Here is a 24,022-nt window from a genome sequence, read left to right as displayed (position 1 = left end):
GACATAATAATCTAATATATAGAAAGGTAATAATTAGCTAAAACGCGCCTAGAATAATTAAGTATTAATTTATAGTTAATATAAGAAGAGCTATAATACATAGTTAAAAGTAGAAATATAAATAAGAAAATAGAGTATATCATTATTACATTAATTAATAACGAAAAACATAGGGCTCACGCGTAATTATATATAACTATTAACTAATTAGCGCCTACTATATATTATAATCAGGGGTTAGCTAACCTAAGGTTTTTTTATATAGGTATTTAGCGCGGCGCTAATAACTCGCCTATTAACCCTTTTTTTTTATAGCTAACCTAAGGTTTCTAAAAAACTACTTTCTTATCGTCGCAAGAGGCTAAAAGTTAATAATAATATAAAAGATATTATAATCGGCTAATTCTAATTAATATTAATATCTAGAATATACTTTATTCTCGAGATATTAGCTTAACCCTAAGATTTAGAGTTATTTTAAGGCGGTTTATCCCTATCATAATTATGCCTTATTTATCCTAGCTTAAAAACCCTAGCCACTAAATCCGCGTATAAAAGCATAGTCAGGTTAGCGAGGTCCCATAGGACTCGGTGAAATCATAGACTCAGTAAAAAATCGATATTTAAATCCACTAAAAATCAGAAAAAGTTTATTTTATATAAAAAAAATAATTTTTAGGTAGTTAAAAGATAGAATTTGCTGAGGAAATCTAATTCTGGCTCTATACTCCGTAGTATCCCCCCGCCAGGTCACAGCAGGGGGGTATAGCTAATTAAAATACATTAGATCAACGGTACCTAATCCCCCCTTTATTTTAGACTATAATAGAAGTACTAGTAATCTCTCGAGTTATAAATTAGTATATCACACTGCTCATATCCTCGAATTAATTGACGGATATCTATGATATATCTATAATAGTCTAAGGGATTAGTATGGTCTCTAGGGTCTCTAGGATTCAATGATGGGTTTACGGAGAGTAGGGTATCGGATTTCGCTTATATTCGTGAGGACTCAGCCAATAAGGTCGCGCCTTAGACGAACAGCACCCATATCAATTTCCAGGAACTAGTACGCATCGGCGTGTTGAGTACGGAAGGTACGCGGGCAGGTCTCGCATTCCGGCCAGTGGTCATAGTTGTCCATGTGGTCCTCGACATCGTCTCTGCTGTAAAAGATGTCCGTACAAGTCTCGCACTCGTACATCCTGGCTGCTGGGACCAGAAAATGGCATCCACTTGGTGTGGGTCGAGCGGTGGATTTGGATCGTGACAAGGTTGGGAGAGGAGCGTGCGGAGAAGCTAGGCGTGGACGGGGCAGCTGGAGGCTGTCAGCTTGCGACGTTCGGAATTTCTACTGGTAATCAAGCGGGCGTAACGTGGGTTTATGTTAACAGACGGGGTAGGGCGATGTGGCTGAGCCTGCGTAGTAGGGTCACGATCGTAGACAAGTCGCCTGGGAACTAGAGCAGAGCTACTGTAGGGGAGGTTTGAGTGGGCATATATGAGCTGAATCACTTGGGATCAACCCGTGATCCCGGGGCTCATGTGCTTACACACGTGACCGGCCTGGCCCAAAGTGGTCGCCATGGGCCAGTGTGACCCGTTGAAAGGCGCCGGGCGTCTCGGCTGTAACACAGCTCGATGCCCGATGTAGCTATGATAGCCAAATAAGGCAGTCGGCTCAGAACCTCCCTATATCGTCGTACTAGCTTAACACATGTACTTGACTTAATAGGGTGCACACCTGCATTGCTGCCTGAGGATGGAATGCAAAGGGTGCTCTGGGATCGAGGACTTTGCGTACCGAGCCTCCATCGAAGCTGTCTTCGGGGCCGTTTGACCGTCAGTCGTCCTCTCCAATCATACAGCATGGCTTTTAACTTGCAGAAGTTTCATCGGCCCTGTGACATTGGCTTTCGCGTTGAGGTGCACGACAATCATCGCCTCCGAAACTGTACATTCGATGAGTATGGAAACATGAGAGCGCGCAATCCTCTGCGCCCTGGTGACGCCCAAGCGTGCCGTGACCACCTCAAGTGGCCGCGACTGGAAGGAGGACCATTTGTCTCGTTCTTTACCAGTTGGAATGCAGCCCTGCGGCGGCGGCAGTGGATGATAGAACGGGGTGCTACCGAAGTTGTTATTGTCGCCGTTTGGTTGAAGGATTTGCCCGGAATCTACGATGCCTTCGCCATAGCCCGCGTTCTTGGCCTCGAAAAACTCGACCTATTTCTATACGAAGTGTTGATCCACGGGGGAATATCTGCCGACAGCTACAGAATATTGGCTATGTTTCATGGTATACAGTCGACTGTGGACGTGGCACTCTGTGTTGCTAGGATGACCATGATGGCCGAGGTGCCGGGAGACTTCATTGCTGGAGTCCAAGTCAGGACACCCATTTGTACCCGGCAACTACCCGACCTTACCGTCAGACTTCGAGACGAAATATACATGCACGCTGGGAAAAGGGACGACGCTAAATTTTTTCCGTTAATCCTGTCCATGGCCGACCTCGCATATTTGTGCGAGTCAAATGCAGCCGGCACGGTGATTACCTGCCCGTCTGCAGGTTTAGGATGGCGCATTGAGGCCGTCGTACAGTAGCGCAGCTGAGAATACATGAGATTGTCTCATAAACATTGGTTGTACCTGCTGGGACATCAGAACTCCTTATAGATTGGACGTTATGATTTTCATAGAGGTAATATTAACTATCTAAGCTACCTTCTCCGAGGGGGAACGAAGAGCGCCGGAGAGCTCATTGAGCTGGGCACCTACGACATACGAGGACTTTGACCGATCACCATGCGTGCTTTGAGGGGGAAGGCAACGACCACGAGGACGGCCACGGCGGCAGCAGGTTGAGGGGGATGACGAGCACGACAAGTTTGCGACTAGAAGAGACCGGGCGGAATCATCATCGGATGAGTCGGGGACGCACCCTCCCGACACCCCCAGTCCTTCTGAGCGGCGTAGAGGGCGTAGAGGGCGTGGAGGGCGAGGGCAACGAGGACAAGGCAGCGAAAAAGAGCCCCGAAGGAGTCAACGAATACTAGCACGCCGACCACACGAAGGAGCTGCCCAAGACCGATAGTACTGTACTCAAGCATGCCTGCTCGAGCTGGTCAGAGGAGGCCCTCTCGATCCGAGATGCCCCAATGTAGAATCTCACAAAGGCCCCGACAGTGGACGTCACAGCAGATCTCGTGGCAGAACCCGAGGCTGCACTCACAGAGGCCATCCGGTCAACCATTCCACGTGGCTGGCCCCTCATACATAAGCAGCTGCGGCAGTCATTGGATGCTGGGATCATGAAGCTGGGAAAACACGGTGCGCGAGGGGCTCTGTTTAAGGTGACGCTTCTTGCGTACGGTTACACCTTTGTCTGCAAGGGGACAGTGCAGGCCTTTATCAGAGACCTCGAGCATGAGGCGGCGGTGTACAAGCGTCTGGAGCGGATCCAGGGCGTCAATGTGCCCATCTTCCTAGGGGCCGTCGATCTTCGGTCGCTCAAGAGCGTCTACTACTACGACCATCGGGTGTACATTGCGCACATGACATTCTTATCGTGGGGAGGAAACTACATCGATGAGCTTGAGATTCCAGCCGACATGCGAAGAACACTCGAGGGCAAGTTGCTCGGGTCTCTACGGGCGATTCACGAGGAAGGCGTGGTTCACGAGGACGTACGGAGTGCAAACACTCTGGTCAACAGGGAGACGGGCAGTGTGGTGCTGATTGACTTTGAGCGTGCCGTGCTGCTTGAAGCAGCGCGGCGACCGCTAGCACAGATGGTGCCTGACAAACGAGGGTGGGATTCGGGCCGGGTGGCGGACGGAGAGAAAAATGCTCAGCCAGGCAAGCAAGTTTCACGAGGTTGTGAGTTTGCGGAGGACGATCTGATGGCGAGGACAACGCTCTTGAACCTGCACAACTGTGCAAGTCCTTGAGGTGCGGGCATGAGATGCGAACATGAGGTGCGAACATGAAGTGCGATTGTAATGGTGAGCATCGGGTGCGGTGGCGTATGGGTCAGCAATGTATTACCGTGTCTTGCTTTATCCTCTTTCGCCTCAGTTATTCTAAACCTCGTATTGTGCCTTGCTGGAGAGACAGTTGGGCTCGCGTAAATTTCCTTTTCGAATTCGGCGGTCACCCCGCCAGCCTTTTTGTCCGGCCTCCACGCCACTTGTTTCTACTCAAAGGCAAGAGCTAGAAACGGCCTAACCTTGGCTTGGAAATAGTTACTCTCACATTCGTAGCATCGCTCGAGCGCCCTTCGGTCGGCTTGCTAAGCCCTCAGTCCATGGCTTCGATGCGGAGCGGGGAAACCAGGGACCCGGATGGGATTATCTACGTCGTCTCTTCTCCGGGGAAAGAGAAAACTGCGTTCGATCCATTGCCATTTTTTGGTTTTGATGGAAACCCTTGTCGAAGACCCCAACAACCCCGCTGCAGGGGTCGAGCAGGGCGGACATGAGCACACGCTACTCCGTAGACAGGTACCTAATTGCAGGCAGCTAATCAAGTCGTGGCGGGGGCACATAGGTATCGGACCTTCGGTTGCGCTTGATCGTCGGGCGGGTATGGGGATAGGCAACCCCAAGGGCGGGGAAGCGTTTATTTAGCTTGGAGGGTCACTGGCTGGTGTAGGAGGGGTAAGGCGCAAGCGTCTTGAAGGAAGACGTATACTATGCAGTAAGAAATCATGGTAAGGCGGTGAGGGGAGAAACTATCGACTCAGCCGCAAACGAATAATCGCCGTGGTATCTTGCCTTGGCTGAGAGGTGACACGAAAGGCTCCAGCAGTGGGTGTGTCGCTTGCCCCGCACACCCTGTGTCGCATATCACCGCTAGGTTCGTGCGACTGGATATGAGACGTGGCTCATACTTTGGGGTCATGTATCCGGTTTCACATCCGACTTATCGCATCAAGGATTCCAATCCTAACGATATGAGCTTAAATAGCTCTGCCCGAACACATGGCTGTTTAATTTCCTTTGTTCTTCAGATAATTCTCATCAATTGACTGGTGCCATCAATGATCCCTGTGGAGCCAATTGTCTGACACCCTGTCAGCATCAAGTCGTCGTAGGCAGGCCGGTCCGCCCCGTGCAGATCGCTTAGAGCCGACTAGGTAGATGGCCGCCTGTTATCTATTCGCCCTCAAGAAAAAAAACTTGCTGCTGCATTGCAGATGTTGGTTGTAACCGAGCTTCCCGTCTTACCTCACACGATACGAAGACCTATGAGTTGGTTGACTACCGGCAGCAGCCAAGGCAGATAAAACCGGCAAGGTGCGGTATTTTTCTTAACCAATATTGCCGGAAATGCAGAGGCCTATTGCTGCCTGGTGGCTAAACCTGCAGTAATACTAAAACAGTCATGTACTTTGCTATCCAAACTATGCGTTGCTTTAGTCGAGCTGAGGTGGCTTAGTAGGGGGTTGCGGGGCGCGTGATCGGCTATGCTGCGTTTGAGGGGGGGCCCAAGCGGTGGTCGGTGATCAAACAACCTTGTTTGTGTTGCTCAAGATGTGCATCCTAATAAGACACTGGATCCGGGAGGGGAGATCATTCTGTCGTTATTATAGCCTGATAGCTCTTGGTGTTGTGGATCATTACTATGGATCACTCTCTGTGGTACGGGGTAAGGAGGCCCGACGGCAAGTGGGACTCAGATCAACCACAACAGCGTGTTCGCGATTACTCCATTAAACGGGTAGAGCTCAGAGATGAGGAATCCTTGATGCGACAAGCTGGATGTGAAACTGGATACACGACCCCAAAGTGTGGGCCGCGTTTCATATCCAGTCGCACGCACCTAGTGGTGATATGCGACAATGCAGAGTACCTCCGGAAATTAACCTCCAAGCAGGCCTCTCGAAGAAGTGAATGGGCACGCCACGAGCAAAATGCCGAATGGGAAAACTAGGGTTTTGCCAGTAGCCAAGGTGCGTGGCTTAGTGTAGCTTTAGGTTGTCTGAAGTGTCACCTTCCCAAAAGAAATAAACTCAGCATTATATCACACTCACGTCATTGAAATGACCTTTGCCTTCGAGGCTTTCCGAGCTTGCCGATAGCCTTTGTGTGAGTCGCTGACCCCTGGGTTAAAATAAGTAGAACCTTTAGCTATAACAGACCCGGTGTTCGTAATTCTCCTCCGGGTCCCTTTGTCAATGCCTCTATATGTCGGAGTGCCCCTTCTATCACCCTTCTACCTATAGCGACGGGCTTTTATTATCCAGTTCCTAGCATACTCCAGCTCTTACCCAGCACTCACAAATATGTCTATCGACCAAGTTAACAAGCAAGGAGAGGTCGCACCCCGCCTTCGGGATGGCGAACCAGACAGTATGGGCAAAAACATGGGCAGCAGGCCAGAGCACTCGTCAGAAATTTGCGTTTTCTCTTGAAGACCGTTAGCTGACAAGGTAGTAGACCTTACGCCAGCCAAGTCTGTGCGGTATACTTTCAAGGGAATGGACCCCTCCATATCCCTCATGCACTCCTACACCAGACCGCCGAGCTTGCTTCCCGAGACGTCGCAACAGGCTGTTGCTCTTCGTCATTCCATGAGCTTCACTTGAACGACATCGCCTACGACACCGGCCATGTCCTTATCCACTTTCTGGTCACCGGCAGATACCAATGCCTGAAGCCACAGGGAGATACTAGTACCAAGACGTATACACCCGAGTTTACAACTGCGCTTCGCGTGTACGCCGCAGCTCAATCATTTCAATTGCCCTCTCTTCGTGATCTGGCAAGAAGAGAGATGATCGATCTTGGCGACAGGTCGAGCTTACCTTCCTTGATTAATATCATGGAAGAGTCAAGCCTGTTAATGAGCACTCTGCCGGGAATAGCCGCGTATGTTGAGTCGCGCATTCTTGCTTTTGCGGAGAATATTACCCGTCCAACTTCAGAAAAGGTACTCGCTGAGATCGGAACTCCCAATACGCTCAGCATGGTACTCTTGAAGACTATTCTGTTGCTCCAAACTTCAGAACTATCTCCACGCGATGAATCACTTCGGAAGGAGGAACTGGTAGAGATTCTCCGAGGCCTCACCGATACCGGACCGATAGCAAAAGGCAAGGCCTCGGATGTGGACCGAGCTATGAAGGAGGCCGAGGAGCAAGCAGCTAATAGGGCCGAAGAAAAAGCTTCTAAGGAAGCGGAAAAGGCTGCAGCTGCCGCTGTCGCCGTGGCGCAAAGAATTGTTGAAGCTCAGGCTGCTGAGGCTGAAGCGGCCCGTGAAGAGGAGGATATTGCTTTATTATTAGAAAAAAGGAGAAGAAGGAAGGGCAGGCTTCTCAAAAAGGATCAAGAGAGGCTTTCCACACTCGAGCATAATGCCGCAAAGAGAGCTCAAGCTCGAGCTGCTCGTGAAATTGCAGAAGCAGAGACTGCGCACGCATTCAGTGCCCCCGCTGAGGACAAGGTCGGTCTGTCTGAGCCATCATTTACATTTCCCACACCAGATGGTGAGCAGCATGGCATTCGACCACATCAAACTCAGCCAGCCAGCTAATAGTGGAGATCATCACAGATGACTACCCCTCAGTGAGGTCGTCTGCTGACAGGGATATTTCGGATATCGACCAGCCCCAAGCCGAAGGAGGCGATGAGAGCTTTCCGGAGCCGGTATTCTCGAAAAGCTCTTCATCTAATGACAACGACTGGCGATATATTCGATTTTCTCCATCGTCAGCCTCTGACGACTTCGAGCTGACAGGATAAGTCTCAGGTTATGCAGCTTCTCATAAGGGAAGAACTAGGGATGTTGATATGAGAATTTACATGTTGCTGAATGGAAATTCCTAGTGATTGCTTACAATGTTAATTCTTGCAGAACTTTAGTGCTACATACCTACCAAAATCAACTTTAGTAGAGCTGATTTATTTTGCCCCACTTCACAGGGGGCAGAGTTAATATTTACCAGGGGTAGAGTTCATTTAAGCAAGGGGGTAGAGTTAAATTTATGATTAGCCATAAACCTTGCCATCCATCCAATTGAGGCACGTCATACGCGAGGAGCGCTAGTACGCGTCGCGTAAGGCTCGTTATAATTAGCATTTAGGGGGGGGGGGCAACCGCAATCGGAAAGAAGTTAGAATTTTTAACTATGGCACTTCAACTTTTCGATCACCACACTGCGCCACGACGATGAGTTCTATCATAGAACGAAACTCGTCTAGTGCCATCTACCCGTTCATTTTACTTCTTAAATACAAACTCCTTATGTGCTAGTTATGCTAGTTTGGGTATATTGTAGATAAAGTTACCACGCACTTACGAACACGACATCACGACATAGACCCGGAAAGACGGCATAAGCTAGTGGAAACCATACAAAAATTGCCATATGCATTACGAAATCAGTCTCAGCTAGATCAGCTACAGTATCCACCACAGACAATCGAGCCCATTGCTTATCTCGGCGCACCGAAGCCGGATGGACCAATGACATGATGGCGGGGCTTGAGCCCATGTTTGAAGGATAGAAAGAGTATTAGACAATTGGCTCCACAGGGATCATTAATAGCACCAGTCAATTAATAAGAATTATCTAAGGAGCAATTATACTATACAAAAGAGAAAGACATTATTATCTTATATAGAAGACGGAAATTTATATAGAACGGAAATTCCGAGTGGAATTCCGGAAATAATCTGGTGGGCTATGCCGTGTGTGCGATAGGCTGATATGCGACACCGTTTGGATGGGCGCCGAGGGCGCCGTATACGGTACTCCTGCAGTTTGAGTGTGGTGGATCTGTCACGTAGGAATGACTCCGTCCAGCGTACTATGTTCTGGCAGACCCTTATCAATCAGTACTGCTTGTTAAGAAGTCTGTTACGATGAGGTCATAGTCGAGACACTAAGTACGACTAATGCGACCGACCTAGATGGCGTCGGGCCAACGGGCAAGGACCCTAAAGGGCGGCTAGCCTAGGTATGGCGCCGCCTTGCTCGCTTTAAAGAGGATAAGGTTTATTTGCCTTAAGAATATAGGCAGATATCGAGGGGCATTAGAGCCGCCTCATTAGAGTATTTATAGGCGGTAGGCAAGGCACTAGCCTTAGGTATATCGCAGAAGAGCGGCTTACCTTCGAACTACTAGGCATTTATCTAGATATCGATTAATAACGGATAGAAAAAGCTTAATAAATATAACGCTAAACTCAGAGAATCTCCTTTATTTATTGCGGTAGTCGTTCTGCATCCGAGGTTTAGAATTAGCTAGCTAGAGGCTACTTAGGTCTCGAAGGAGTAATTAACGTAGGTTTAAGATACAAAGATAGGCATAAAGGAGTACTTTAACCACTAGTATAACTTAAGGCAAGGGGGAAATAAAGAGAAACCGCACTACGCGATACTACTAAGGACAATAGGCTAGGAGGATAATTACTATAGCGAATAGATTAATAGCAAGATAAAGAAAGCATTTATAATAGAGAATAGTTTTAGCGAGCTCGATAGATACCTCTATATCGAACCGCAAGATACATAGGATCTAATCTAGTAGTAGAGAGATTATATAGCTTCTTTTCTATTAGTAAGCCGCTTTGCGCTAGACATATTAGTAATTCTAGCTATAGCTAGTGGTTATAAGAGATAATTTAGTCTTACAAAACTAACTCTAACGTCGCAGAGGCTTTCTATGGGTTTAGGTATACTAGAATAGGTTTAATGCCTAAAGAACTAGGTTAGATATAGTAGGGTAGAGCTAGGTAGCTAGGTGACTAGGTAAAGGTAAAGATATAGTGATATGCTAAGCGTATAAGAAGCACGACCCACAAAGTTAACTAATATATATATTATTGAACCCGTATGCAGTTAATTGCTTGATTGTGTTCTGTTTGACTGATTCTTGCCCCTCTTTTGGGCTAATGCCTTGCGCTATTCCTATTTGAGATATGCTACGTCACGTGACACTCCCTCTTCTGGTTCTGAGGCTCATTTGGTCAAAACGCATTGCGGACTACCCTGCACACTCTCGTGTATACATGACCGCTTCGGTTCAACATATATGTATAGCGAGTGGATCAGATAAGCGAGTGTGGATTAGCATACTGTGCACCTAAAAATCATAAATTATAAATTTCTAAAAACTTCTATAAAATAGATATAGATCTAAAAAGAGTATTTTTATAAATCTTGCTAAAAAAGTCATAAGCTTATAATTTTTCTAGATTTTTAAAAAATGTCCTTAATTTTTGAAAAATAAAAAACTATAAAAAAATAGTGTGAATAAGAAATTCTTTAATAACTTATTAATAAGTTTTTTTTTAAAAATCTAAAAGAATTACTAAGATAATTTAGATTTTTTAATAAACTTTACTTTATATTCTTAGCCTATAAGGATTTTAATTAGATTATTTAGAAATTTTTAAACTTATTTTAGATTTAGGTAAGATTTATACTAACGTATATAATAAGCGAGTGTTATAAACAAGTGAGTATTACACTTTGAAATTTCTTAGTATTTACACCTTAAGATTTAACTTAATTAAAAAATTCTAAGAAATTTAAATTAAGCGTAAATATGCTAAAAATAAGAAAAAGAGCCTATCTTATAGCAAAAAAGCTATATGAAATTTCTTATATTTTTAGAAAAATCCTTACTAAGCTAGTTTAAGAAAAAACATATTCATACTATATAATAAGCTGTTTTTCTTAAAAGGCAATTTCTTAAAATTTTAAAAGAAATACTATGTAGTTTCATCTGAAGTTAAATAGCTATAAAACCTGTTTTTAGATTTTTAAAAATTATATAGCTAGTTTTAGAAAATTGGAGTTTAGCTGTTTTAACTTACATAGTATAGTATAATACTCACTTATTTATAACACTCGCTTATTATATATATTATATAGTAAAAGTAATCTACTCGCTTATCTGATCTACTTGCTATATATATACGTTATATATTCCTTTACCTTTTCTATTTAATCTATATATTCCTCGGGGAGTAGTATTAAATCGCATTAAATTTTTCGCTATAACTATTAACTACTCGAAATGGGATAACCTAGATATAGATTTAGAATTAGAAATATCCCCTCTATTAGTCCTTACCCCCCGAGCTCCTATACTAATAGCCTTATAATTAGGTATATTAGCCGTAGTAGCGCTAATTATAAGTAGTACCCTAAGATCTATCTAAGCTATTATTATCCGGTGCGATATTAAGAGAACTAGATTCGCGCCTTAGTCTATGATAATAATCGAGGCGGATTACCTTATCTTCTCGAATTTTATGCCTCTTATCCGAAGACTTATCGAGGTTTTATTAGTCTTCTACCGGGTTAGTACTTATTCTATAAACCGGGCCGATCTCGATAATTAAATAGTTATATATCTTAATATCGATTATAAATCCGGGTTTATGCCCCTAAGCTAGAAGTCCTATGTTAGCATGGTGCTAGTAGCGCGGAAGGACGAGAAGCTATTGCGACCGTAGTATCTAGAAGGCGTATAGATATATTGCGATTATATTTTAGATCTCTTTAGAGAAAGAGAAGGTATACCGGTATATATATATAATAGATAAGTATTTAAGGAGTAATAGAAAGATTACTATAAAGAGTAGAAGAAATTATAGCCAGGAACTAGAGGTAATAATAATCCAGATAATTAGTAAGTAATAAGGTCGCCTTATAAGATATAAGGCCTTCTAGATTTAAAATAAGACTTAATTTTATATCCCGCGTTATCCTATATAGGGATTTATAGAAATAATTATCTTATTTTTACTATTAGATCTATTAACCTCTATATAGCATTAATTATACTTTAGTCTAGCTTATTCCTAATAAAATCCTATAGTTATATAGGACTAAGAAGCTTAATTCCTTATAGTATTCTATACCTAGATAATTATATATAGAGGCTAATAAAGTTATATTTAGAAGGCTAATTATTTATTATATAGCTTCCTTATAGCTCTAAGAGTATATCTATAAAAGTTTTACCTTATATTTTATAGTTAATAAAGATAAATATAGGAATAATAAATAACCCTCGCCGCGAGTATTTTCCTAATAGGAACCTATAATAGGAATTAGCCGGATCGAGGGTATATATAATAGGCCAGATAAGTATAATACTAGTTAAGAGGGCTAGGATTACTAAATCTTTTATCTCTTATGACTTTAATAATATGCCTAATAGCGGATTAAAATAAATAATAATATCTTCCATAAAGTAATAGCCCGGGAATTTAGGATTAAGAATAATATCCATAGCAATAAACTTAGCCCTATTTATAACTTTTAAGCTAATATATATATTTTTATTAATTACTATAGGTATCCCCTAGGCATAGAGGAAAACCCTAGAGATCTTATAATTAGAATTATTGCCTTATTTAATAATCTAGGCTACCTCCTATTAGGATAAGTCTTAATTACGCTAGGCATAGCTCGAGACGAAAAGTAAGATATATCTCCTATAAAAGCGGGCCTAGTCTATTATAGCTTCTATATTAAGGTTTTATTAGTTATAGTTAAGTAGTATTATAGCGCGTAAGCTATCTTTAAAGGTAATTTAAGAGTAGTTTATAAGTTTAATATTAAGTAAGTTAAGGTCCTCTATAGTCTAGGTTCTAGCCTATATTCTATCTAGAAGGGCGCCTAGCTAAAGATTATCTCGCGCATAGACTTACTCTTTAAGGAGGATAATAGTCTTAAATAATAGCTATAGACTATAGCTATGATAATAAGTAATAATCGCTTATCCTAAGGACGCAGTATAAGCGAGATCTATTATCCGGTCTACTAGGAGACTTATCTCGAGCATAGGGGCGAACTAATAGAAATCACTTATTAAGAGAATAACGGGAATACCTCTAAATAGCTTATTAAAATAGTTATAAAGGGCCTAGAGGTAATAGCTAGTATTAAATAGAGTGGCTCCCCTGAGTATACTTATTTCGTCGACTACGAGGACTAGTTTCTACTTCTATATCTATTTTTTTACTTCTAAGAATATTAGAGGCTTTTATTTATTATAAGAACGGTAGGTATCTAGTCCTAAGGCTAAGTAGAGTATTATGCCTCTGATCTAGGCGGTAGCACTGCCTAATATATCGGTAACCTAGAGGTAATATAGCTAACCTCTAGCTATAAAGATATCCCGCAGGGCATCGACGATCCTAGACTTCCTAGTACCGCCTAGACCTCCGACGTACTAAAGATATTAGCTAGCCGAGTTAGGATTAGTAATATACTTATCTAAGAACCGGCATATAAGTTAAAGTGCTATGCTCTATAGATAATTAAGTATATAGCTAGACGTAATAAGAAGCCCTAGCTCTATGAACCCTCTAGTAAGACCTATATTAATAAATATTCGAGGATTTTATATAATTAAATCTTCTAGTTATCTCGGAATAAGAACTTCTATATTATACTACTAAATAAGCAAATCATCGATATTAGTATTACTAATAGAGGTTATATTACCTTAGATACCGCCCTCTATCTTATCGAGTATCTAGAGATATAGTATATCTTAGGCCTTTATCATAGCTTAAAGATCTTATATAGAAGGAATAGGATACTAAGATAATAGACTACTCTAGTTATAGCGGATTTACTAGTAAAAATTATTGTAATATTAGATAAAAGGCTAGTCCGCTTCTACTAGGTTCTCCTAGCAAAGGTCTTAGATTAGGCTTTATAAGACTAGCGAGTCCCTCGTTATATCTAAGTCTCATATAGCATTTCGAAGGGCCTAGAGGAGAGCTATATAGTTTTAGTGATACTCTGCTAGGGTTAGTTCTCCCGTGGCGGGCTCGTCGTCATAATCGCCTTCATCCAGAGGGAAGTCTATATCCACTATGTCGTCGCCTTCCGACCGGCTGGCCCAGAGCTTTACATCCCTGCGAGCATCCTCAGCCGATTTTCTGAGGAGGGAGATATTGGAGACACAATAATTCTTTCCATCTTTAACACTCACCCATCTTTCACACGCACATTTTTACCCTTTGCTGTCTTGAACAACGCGCCTGCGCCGTCTCCCGCCGTACTCGCAATGGCCACCGCCCCAACCATCAGCATTGGTGATGGCAACTCCAGCCTAGACCTGCCTCCCTCCATTGCCACTATGAACAACACAAGTCCAATTCTAGACACTCAGGCAGTGCCTAAGCCGACAGTCATTGGGATTTATGGGATTTCTAGCTCGGGCAAGTCATTCCTACTGAAATACCTGTAGTAGGAACTCAGTCCGGCCGAGTTCGCCTTATTCGAAGGGTCGGATAAGATTGCCTCCCTCGTCCCTAGCGGTCTAGAGGCTTTTCACAAACTAGATAAGAAGTATAAGTCTAATCTACGTGGCTAAGCGATTAAGGCAATCAGAAAAGAGAGCTATGACAGCGGGCGGGTAGCGATTATAACTAGATACTTCATATTTTAGGAGTAAGAGGATACTACCGGCCAACCGGTATATACCTTAAATAACCTAGCTATATTTACCTATATCATCTATTTAAATATCCCCACCGATATTATCTCGCAGCGCCGCCTAGATAATAGGCTACAGGACCATACTATTATATCTTAGGAATATCTAGGCAGGTAGTAAGAGGCAAAAGTATCTATGATGCGCGACCTCTATCGCGAGTATTATATCCTATTCTCTCCCGTCTTAAGCTAGGATACTTTACTCCCGAGAGTTTTAGATTTAATCCTATATTTTCAATAGCCTATTACCGCTAAGTCTAATTTGGCTTACGTATGGGCTAAGCTTAATAGAATTCTTACTCTTCCCGACCGAGATAATCTAGAGACGGTCTTAGTAATAGATAGTAATAAGACTCTAGCGGCAGAGGATACTAGTACATTATTCTGGGAAATAATTACTCAGACTCGACCGAGCCTAGGGAAAAAATCTCCGCTTTAGGAGCTCTTCGGTAGTCCCCTAGGTTACTCGGATACTATATTCCATTAAGCAACCTTACTGCACGAAGAGGCGACCGACGATGAATAATTCGAGACTATATGCGATACTATAGCTTCGTTAGTGGTAATACACCCGGATATTATCTCCCTCTTGCGACTTATTATAGAGCATAGGCATATAGGTGCCTTAGTCGTCATATGTGGTCTTAGTCGCGTATGGGAAAAGGTTTTGCAGAGATATAGACTATTAAAGACAGTCAGTATAATCGGTAGAGGCAGAATCTTAGATAGATTCGTTATCACCGCAGCTATTAAGGCTACTATTGTCTCCTAACTCCGAAACGACGCCCACTTATATGTCTAGGCCTTTGGGGATAATCCCTTAGATTTGCCGATACTTAAGCGGGCTAACTAAGCCATTATGGTTATCAGCGATAAGCGAACTAGGAGCTCGAGCATAGATAAAGCCTTATATAAGGCGATTTATATTAAAAACTTCTAGGCGCGATAAGCCTTACTCCCGAGCTAGTTACTACCACGTCTTAATAAAGAAAAACTGCCCTTAGTCCGCCTCGATGACGAGGAATTCATCGAGTCGATCATGCGCCACCGCCACCCTATCGAGATACTATACGCCATAGATAAGACTACGGCAAAGCTATTAACCTCCCTAACCCGCGACGCATCGGTTACTAGCCTTATCCTACGAGATGCTTATGCCCGTATTAGGCGGTACTTAGCCGCCGAATTTATTTCCTAACTAATTAGGCTCGAAGAGTTCGCCATACCATACGTGCAAGGTCATTAAACGGCCGGTCACCGACTGCGCAGCGAATAGCAAACCACCATCGCGGCATTAATGCGAGGTAGAGAACCCATGGCTTTGGGGGTTAATGCAGTGTTCCCAAAGGCAAGGTTCATCCATGCCGCCTCCGTGGGGGACATAAAAAGGCATCATGTGGATGGCCAGTGCACTATGCTTCTAGTAGACTCGGTGGTGAACAGCGGAAAGACCCTGATGCAATTTATCGATCACGTCCGTGGTCTAAATGCCAATATCCGCATTGTCGTCGTGGCTGGTGTTGTCCAGGCGGAGGTGGTCGTGGAGACACATCCGCTCGCCAAGCTCATGGGGCGTCATGGCGCCAGTCTCGTCGCACTCAGGCTCTCCGAGAACAAGTTCACAGGCACCAAAGGTACCGACACTGGCAATCGACTCTTCAACACCACGCATCTGGCTTGACCATGGAGCTGCTATGCAAGGGGCTTGGAGGAATCATGATGTGCTGTACACCTCACTTGAACATGCATTGCTTGGGAGATACGCATTTCCCTGTACAATTGACTTAGTTGCACACGTGCCTTGAGGAACGAAAGGTCTTTATGCCCCACCCCGCTTGCCTTGAGGAACGAAAGGTCTTATGCCCCACCCCGTTTACCTCTGGCCCCAAATAACGTGACGACGCGTCGACTTCGTGTTATTACCTCTGTATCTGTAAAGCTCAGGCCACTTGTGTGGGTCCTCGATCAGATAACTAACGTGGCTTTGGTAAATAAACTTCGTTCAGTTTCAACCCAATAAAAATCGCGTCGGACCCCATGCGTCAGATTCTGAAACCTCAATGTTACAGATTTACCGGTCTTGATTCATGCGCTTAGTTCTGTTCGGACCAGTCCCAGCACTCCGCATCCCTAATCGTCTTGTTGCTCAGCTTTTCCAGCCTTTCCTCTGCCGCAACCATGCTCTCTGGCACCCTGTTGCCCACGAAATCTCTCTCCCGCACCTTGGACAGAAGCGTGATGCCCTCTATGGTTCTGCACCGCGATAGTTGCACGTACAAGCTATAAGGATCGCACTGCGCTGGAACAGCCTCGCCGTCGATGTTCGTCGTCCTCGTGCCCCGGAGTTCGAGGGCCACCCGGTCCAATGTCTTGCTTTGCACCTTGTAATCCGTGCAGGCAAAAGCCGCTGCGCATGGCAATCCCCGCCGGCTGATATTCTTTCTTTGCTACGGGCGCTTCTTCTGGCATTCTATCATGGTACTGACCGGCGTTAGGAGGATGGTGCCGGCCGGCATTCCTACGAAGTGGAAGTCTGTTGTCGTCCCCGACGCCAGCACGAGGCCCGCCGGCGGGCCGAAATGCAGTAGGGTCTCCTCGTTGACCCGATGGCCCGGGTATGCCTTGTCGACGATGACGTCCAAGGCCGTATAGCTGGCCCCGTTGACCAGCTTCAGGCCTTGGTGCGTATTCTTGTTTACGACGACGGGCATACCCGGAACGAACATGAAAATGGCAGGCACCGGGACGGCGCTGTCGTCACCTTGGCTCAGCATCATGACGGCTTCCTCCTCCGTCGGCTCGCCGTCTTTCCATCTGTGCTCGGATACGAAGATACGCAGCCGGGATTGCTGCGCCTTCTGGAAACACAGTGATGCCTCGACGTTTAGGTTCCAGCGGTTCCTGTTCAGCGGCGTCACCACGGTGAGCCCCGACTCCCACGGGATCCGTCTGTTCTCCCCGTAGCAGGTGCGATTCAGCATGTCCATGTCCGACCGGTCCTGCACCCCATGGCGCACCCGCGTTAGCAGTCTCCGCAGCTGTGGATCGCTGGCGGCGCGGACCTGCTCATCCAGCATGACGACCGTGGTGAACTTGTTCCACAGGGCGTGCGCCCTATCGTGCTGGTACCTTTGCTCCGCCTTGAACGATTTTTCTTCATCCCACAAAATGGCCGTGCTCGGGAGGAGGATCGACCTCTCCTGCACAGGGCGGAATTGGTGGAAATCTCCGCAGAAGAGGACGATGGGGATGCCGCCGAAGTCCTGCGCGCGCCCTCGAAGCTTGCGCAGCTGTTCATTCACAACGTACAGGGTCCGCGCGCCAAGCATGCTGACCTCGTCGATGATCAGCAGCCATTTCTCCTGCCACTGCGCCGTGCTTCGTCCGTCAACTCGGAGACTCGCCGAGCTGGACGCTGCAAACCCATCGACGTCCGAGCCCCGACCTCCTCGCGGGGCTGTATCTTTGGAGAATCCACAGGCGGAATGGATGGTGATCCCGTCGATGTTTGCGGCTGCTGTTCCCGAGGTCGCCGTTACTAGCAGACGGTGCGATATCCCCTTGCTTGCGAATAGCTCGTTGATGGTCGCGATGGCGCGCGACTTCCCGGTGCCGCCTTCGCCTCCGACAAATTGGCAGAGCTGTGGGGTTCCGCTCTCGTCCCGGCGTATACGGTCTAGTTGGCGACATAGTAGCCGGAGGGCGATGTCCTGTTTTCGGTTGAGTGTGAATGACTTGGACAGTTGCCTCCCCGCCTCAGAAAACGACGTGGACGGGCCGAACTGGATAGTCGTCGCTGGCCCCACGCACCGGCCTAGGGCTTCCGGATCGGTAGCCGTGAGACGGACTTCGTGGCCTCCGAAACCATTCAGCACGTTGTACACAGCTGACTCGCGCTCAGCTGTGTTGCTGTCGGGCTGGCTCTGTATTCCCTGGATCATCTTCTCCTTCTCTCTAGAGGCGCTCATTTGCTGCGTTGCCTCCGAGACTCTTCGAATATTCGCAACCAGGTCGTAAAACTCCTGCTCGACCTTAACGGGCTCCTCAACGACGCCATCGCCATTATCACTAGGGAGGAATCCCCTTAGGACTAGATTAGTAGTAACGGGGGTATTTTCTTAGATCAAGATGCCGAAGATAGTAGCTCGCCTGATATAGAGCTCGAGCAAATTTCTATAGACGTTATAGACGTCATTAACTATCTTCTGAGCCTAAGTATAGCCATCCGAAATCCCACACCTCACGATCGCTTCGTCGAATCACATTCGATAGATATATCCTAGTACGAACCATTCGATATTAAATATATCTATTCGAAGTTTAAACCGATTAATCCAGGTCTAGCAGAAAGACTAGGCAAGGCGATTAATCGACGACGCCAATTCTTCAAGTACAGAGAGGCTCATCGCCTAAAACTATCATATAGCCTTAACTATTACTATCTTAGAGATGCCGAGACAATTACATTATCACTACCGGAGCACCTTAAGGATAAGAGTAGAACTAGCTAGATTTCCCGGTTGCCTATTCTTAAAGATAACTATTCCGACGCTAGAGTCTCTTAGACCTCGTATGCAACGTCTACAGCAGATACTAAGCAACGACACGTCCCGCCACTGCCGATAGAAGCCTCTAAAGGTCCTTTTAAGTGTCCTTTTTGCTTCACTATCATTGCTGTAACAGATAGATCCACCTGGAAGTAAGTTAATAGGACGTCTTTGGGCTAGGTAGTCTAAGCTAACCGACCGCAGGAAGCACGTCTATGGAGATCTCTGGCCATATATCTGCCTAGATAAAGATTATATGAACCTAGAGAAGGAGTTTTCCCGGCAGCACCAATAGATAGACCACAGTAAGTAAAATCACTAGAAGGTATATCTATATCCATTTTCCTACCACCTAGCCTTTCCTTCGGACTCAGAGTGCATAAGATATATGTCCCAGAGCCACGCAGGAGCAGGCATACCAGGGTTAGAACAGAGTAACTATTAACTATCTAAGCTATTTTGCCCTAGGGGTTTCTTCTAGCTAAGATATAGCTTATAGATAAAAGAGAGGAGATTTTTCTAAGAAATAATAGAAGAAAAAGCATAAGAGATATAACTAGGAAAGAGGTATAGCTAAGAAAGAGAAATAGCTAGGGGAGGGATATAGCTAGGGGAGAGGTATAGCTAAGAAAGAGATATAACTAGGAAAGAGGTATAGCTAGTAAGAAAAAGGCAAAGAGATAAGAGATAAGAGATAAGAGGTAAAAGGTAAAGAAAAGCCTTAAGAAGCCCTAGAAGTATTCCAGATCGACCTAGCTAGGTTACTAGGGGTATCTCGGGCTATAGAAGCCGCCGAGGTCGCCCTAGTCCTCATCAGGGCAAGGCTAATAGAGGAGTCTAGCTGGTTAGCCGCAAGGGGGCCAATAAGGTCCTGGAGCTTCTGATAGGTCTTAGCTGTCTCTAGGTCCATAAGGCCACCTGCTGAGAAGATGAGAGGCTGAAAAAAGGCCCCGAGAGACCTATATTTTCTGCGTTTTTCTTCGGCAGCCTCTCTAAGGGTACTATAAGGGTCTTCTTTAGCAGAATCCTTTGAAATAGCTACGATTTGAATATCATAGTAATAGCGGCTATTTCCTAGGTTAACTGCAAAGTCGGCCCTTAGGCTAGCTTCTGGGTGGACTAGGGGTTCTTTTTCGACCTCTAGGGTAGGCTGGCTACTTAGGGCCCTTATAAAGGCCCTAGTTATAGCGTCATGCCTTGCAATCCACCTTCTATTAGCACCCTTGCAGGTATCCTGATGGCCTAAGGCAGCTATAGCTCCGCAAGAGCTACAGGGTAGGCTGATAGGCTTGATTGGGTAAAAGAGCCGGCTTCGGAGGGCTTCAGTGACCTCGGAGTCTGTGAAAGATAGGGCTTTTTGGGTAGGTAAGACTCCGAGCCACTTACGGCCGAGATAGCTAGCATTTTCTAGCCTAGCATGCCTATAGCTAGCGGGGAGGTCCTCTAAGAAGCCTACTAGCCTAGCCTTATTAGCTTCTTTTAGCACCTGTTGGGCTGTTTTCCCTAGTCTAGGCTGGCCTTGGTTAGGCTGGCTTTGGTCTAGGGTAGGCTGGGCTAGGGGCTTCCGGATGAGGTCTAGGGTAGGCTGCGAGGCCTCCCTAGCTGCTAGGAATAGCTCGTGGGCTAGGTCCTTGTGTAAGGGTATTCCTAGGCCTCCCTCTCTAGCTGGAAGGGCTATAAGGCTTGAATTAGGCTCCTTAGGGCACTCACTAGGGCTTCTAGCCACTAGGGCTATAATAGCCTCTCTTATAAGGGTATCAGCCTCTTCCCAAAGGTCTTCTAGCCCGGTTGGGTCTAGCTGCCTCTGGAGGTGCCTTAGAAGAAGCTGGATACTGCCTCTAAGAAGAAGCAAAGAGTGCTGCTTAGGAAGGTCTTGCAGGGCCTCTAGGGCTTCCTGTAGGGTAGCTAGCTTTTCTTGCAAGAAGGTTCTTCTAGGCCGGATAGGGCCTATATAAGTACCTAAGGCTTTTAAGCCTTCTAGCTTAAGGTCCTCTATAGCCTTTTCCTTGCTTTTAGCTAGGTTAAGGCTAAAAGGGGAGCCTTTTAAGACCTCCTTAGCTGCCTCTAGGGTGCCTTGCGGAGCCTTATTAAGTATATAGAGGTCATCTAGGTAAGCTACTAAGGTTGCCCTAGGTAGCTTCCTAGCTAGGGCCTCTAGGGTAGGTCGAAAGGCAAGGGAAAAAAGAAGAGGTCCAAGAGGGTCACCTTGCCTTACGCCCTTGGCCGAGGCTATAGCTAACCCATCTTCCATAACTAAGATAGAAGGGTCATTATAGGCCCAAGCTGCTGCCTTATAGAAGGTAGGGGCAAAAGTAGCTACAGAAGCAGCTATAGAAGCCCTATCTACTGAGTTAAAGGCATTAGCAAGATCTATAGAGGCTAGCTGCTGGAAATTAGCCTCATTTGAGCCTATAATAGCCTCATAGAGGAGGAAAATAGCGGGTTCAACCCCGCCTGGGCTATTCACGCCTAGCTGGAAGGGTAAGAGCATATTCGGCCGATAGGAGGTCATTAGGATCGCCTTCATAGCTACCCTATAGATAAGATCTCCTATAGCTATAGGTCTAACCCCTCCATCGGGCTTTTCAAGCCCTATAAGGCGGCTAGCGCATAATAGGTGGGCTCCAGGGGCCGTGCCTTGGCGAATCATATCAGCTAGCAGCCTTAGGAAAGCTATCACAGGGGAATCTTTCCTAGTTACTAGGTCTAGAAGAGGCCTAGTCCAGCCACTAAGGCCCGGGGCCTTTTCCTTGCCTATAGAGGCTATAGCTGCTATAATAGTCTCTGACGTGATTGGTTGGCCGGCCCTTGGGCGGGTCTTGCCTTGGAAGGGGTCTTTTGATCCAATAGGGTGCTTTTCTAGCAGCCTAGCCCTATTTTCTACTGAATTAGGTGCTATAGGGGTCGGATCAATAAGAGCCCTAGCAGCCCGGCCTAGGTAGCCTCTCTCTAGTAGCTTAGTTGCCCTTTGGGCCGGGCTAGGAGCTATAGAGGGTCTAGCTGCCTTGGGGGGCTCGGGGGGCTGCTGGAGAGATTCTAGGCTCTCTAGGGTAGGTAGGTTAGAAGGGAAGGACCTAAGGAGGCTAGCTAGGCCTCCTTTCTGTAACCCTAACCCTAGTAGCCTAGGCAAGATAAGGAAATATAAGAGGGCCTTTTCAGTAGGCCTCTTTAGAAAGGTAGCTGCAGCTTTATGGGCTGTAGCTGTGAAAATAGCAGCCTGCCTTGCATGTAGCCTTTTTTCCGGTATAGGGATCCTTGCAAAGGCTAATAGCTTCTGCATAGAAGCCTTGGCTAGGATTGGGGCTATAGCTTGGTTGTGTAGCTGCTCTAGGGTAGGCCCCTCTAGGGTAGGCTCCTTGGGCTCGGGCTCTAGGGTAAGCTCCCTAGGCTCGGGCTCTAAGGTAAGCTCCCTAGGCTCGGGCTCTAAGGTAAGCTCCCTGGGCTCCCTAGGCTCCCTAGTCTCTAGCTCTAGGGTAGGCTCCTCTAGGGGCCCTAGAGGCTCTAGGGTATATTCTTCTAGAGGCTCTAGGGTAGGTCCCTGACTAGAGGGCCTGTGGCTAGGCGTGCTAGGGCAAGAGGAGCTAGAGCTAAGGGACCTAGGGCTAGAGGGTCTTCCCCTTTCCTCATAGCTAGAAAAAGACCTATAGCTTTCCCTTGAGGCCGGTCGGTCTAGGGTAGGCTCCTCTAGGGTAGAGTTAGGCTGTAGCTGCCTTTGCCGCCTAGTAGGTCTTTGTAGCTGTGGAGAAGGGGTCCTTGCTAGTCTCTTTCTTCCTATAAGGCCTCTATAGCTAACTAAGCCCGGGCTAGCCTGATTAGGACTAGTGGGGCTAAGGGAAGAAGCTAAAGAGGCCCTAGAGGTATTAGTGGCCCTAGTAGCTATATAGGTCCTTGGCCTAGGTAAGGTAGAAATATGGGCTTTACCTTCTATGCCGTGGATCTTAGCACTATGGGTCTTGATGCCGTGACTTCCGCGGCAGGCTGTGCCGCAATAAGGGCAGCTGACTAAGCCAAGGGGCTGTAGCTGTTGGTTGGTATAGGCCTCGGCCGGGTGTTTTTTGCGTATATGCTCTAGGGTATCTCTATAGCTGCCTTGGCAGGTAGGGCATACCTGCGAGGGCATTTTACTATAGGGTAGCTAGAGGTATAGGGTAGGTATAGGGTAGCCGAGGTATAGGGTAGGTATAAGGTAACTAGAGGTATAAGGTAGCTATAAGAAAGAAGATAATAAAGAGAAAATAGCTATAAGGTAGCTAAGATAAGGCTTAGAAACTAAGCATAAGGGTAAGAGTTAAGGTTATAAGAAGCTTAGAGAATAAGGTCTTTAGAGATACTTATATAACCCTAGGGTTATTCTAGAAGCTTCTACCTTAACCTAAGTCTAACCCTAAGCCTAACCCAAAGCCTGACCCTAACCCTGACCCAATGTGTGACCCTAACCCCTATAGAAGGCTCTAGAATCTCTATAGAAGCCCGAAGGGCTTCTATCTATAGCTGACCCAATGCCTGACCCTAACCCTGACCCAATGCCTGACCCTAACCATGACCCTAACCTCTATAGAAGACCTTAGAATCTCTATAGAAGCCCGAAGGGCTTCTATCTATAGCTGACCCAATGCCTGACCCTAACCCTGACCCAATGCCTGACCCTAACCATGACCCTAACCTCTATAGAAGACCTTAGAATCTCTATAGAAGCCCGAAGGGCTTCTATCTATAGCTGACCCAATGCCTGACCCTAACCTCTAGAACCTCTAACGGAACCTCTAAAGGAACCTCTAGGGGGATAGGGTGAGGGATAGGGTGAAGGATAGGGTGAGGCATCGGGTCCGGGTTAGGGTTAGGGTTAGGGTTAGGGTTAGGGTTAGGGTTAGGGTTAGGGTTAGGGTTAGGGTTAGGGTTAGGGTTAGGGTTAGGGTTAGGGTTAGGGTTAGGGTTAGGGTTAGGGTTAGGGTTAGGGTTAGGGTTAGGGTTAGGGTTAGGGTTAGGGTTAGGG

The 24,022-nt window shown here is 46.1% G+C and overlaps 5 protein-coding genes across 5 annotated transcripts; 4 read left to right on the top strand and 1 right to left on the bottom strand.

The window, feature by feature from the left end:
• Positions 1–1,588: 1,588 nt before the first annotated feature.
• NECHADRAFT_78555 (uncharacterized protein) lies at positions 1,589–2,610 on the top strand (the record flags this gene model as incomplete). Its single annotated transcript, XM_003040689.1, has 2 exons — positions 1,589–1,631; positions 1,739–2,610. The coding sequence occupies 2 exons, from the start codon at positions 1,589–1,591 to the stop codon at positions 2,608–2,610; spliced, it is 915 nt and encodes a 304-aa protein (XP_003040735.1).
• Positions 2,611–3,374: 764 nt separating this feature from the next.
• On the top strand, positions 3,375–3,791 carry NECHADRAFT_19715 (uncharacterized protein; the record flags this gene model as incomplete). The annotated part of the gene is made up of 1 exon (XM_003040688.1): positions 3,375–3,791. A coding segment is annotated over one exon (417 nt), but the record flags the coding sequence as incomplete, so codon positions are not given.
• Positions 3,792–6,292: 2,501 nt separating this feature from the next.
• On the top strand, positions 6,293–7,751 carry NECHADRAFT_78553 (uncharacterized protein; the record flags this gene model as incomplete). The annotated part of the gene is made up of 3 exons (XM_003040687.1): positions 6,293–6,396; positions 6,447–7,495; positions 7,561–7,751. The coding sequence occupies 3 exons, from the start codon at positions 6,293–6,295 to the stop codon at positions 7,749–7,751; spliced, it is 1,344 nt and encodes a 447-aa protein (XP_003040733.1).
• An 8,007-nt stretch (positions 7,752–15,758) lies between these two features.
• Positions 15,759–16,163, top strand: NECHADRAFT_37485 (uncharacterized protein; the record flags this gene model as incomplete). The annotated part of the gene is made up of 1 exon (XM_003040686.1): positions 15,759–16,163. A coding segment is annotated over one exon (405 nt), but the record flags the coding sequence as incomplete, so codon positions are not given.
• A 412-nt stretch (positions 16,164–16,575) lies between these two features.
• Positions 16,576–17,850, bottom strand: NECHADRAFT_37469 (uncharacterized protein; the record flags this gene model as incomplete). Its single annotated transcript, XM_003040664.1, has 2 exons — positions 16,576–16,912; positions 16,934–17,850. Coding segments are annotated over 2 exons (1,254 nt in total), but the record flags the coding sequence as incomplete, so codon positions are not given.
• Between the last annotated feature and the right edge of the window lie 6,172 nt (positions 17,851–24,022).

The sequence above is a fragment of the Fusarium vanettenii genome (assembly GCF_000151355.1).
Source record: "Fusarium vanettenii 77-13-4 chromosome 4 genomic scaffold NECHAsca_59_chr4_1_0, whole genome shotgun sequence".
Classification (NCBI taxonomy): Eukaryota; Fungi; Ascomycota; class Sordariomycetes; order Hypocreales; family Nectriaceae; genus Fusarium; species Fusarium vanettenii.
This window is presented reverse-complemented; position numbering and strand designations above follow the sequence as displayed.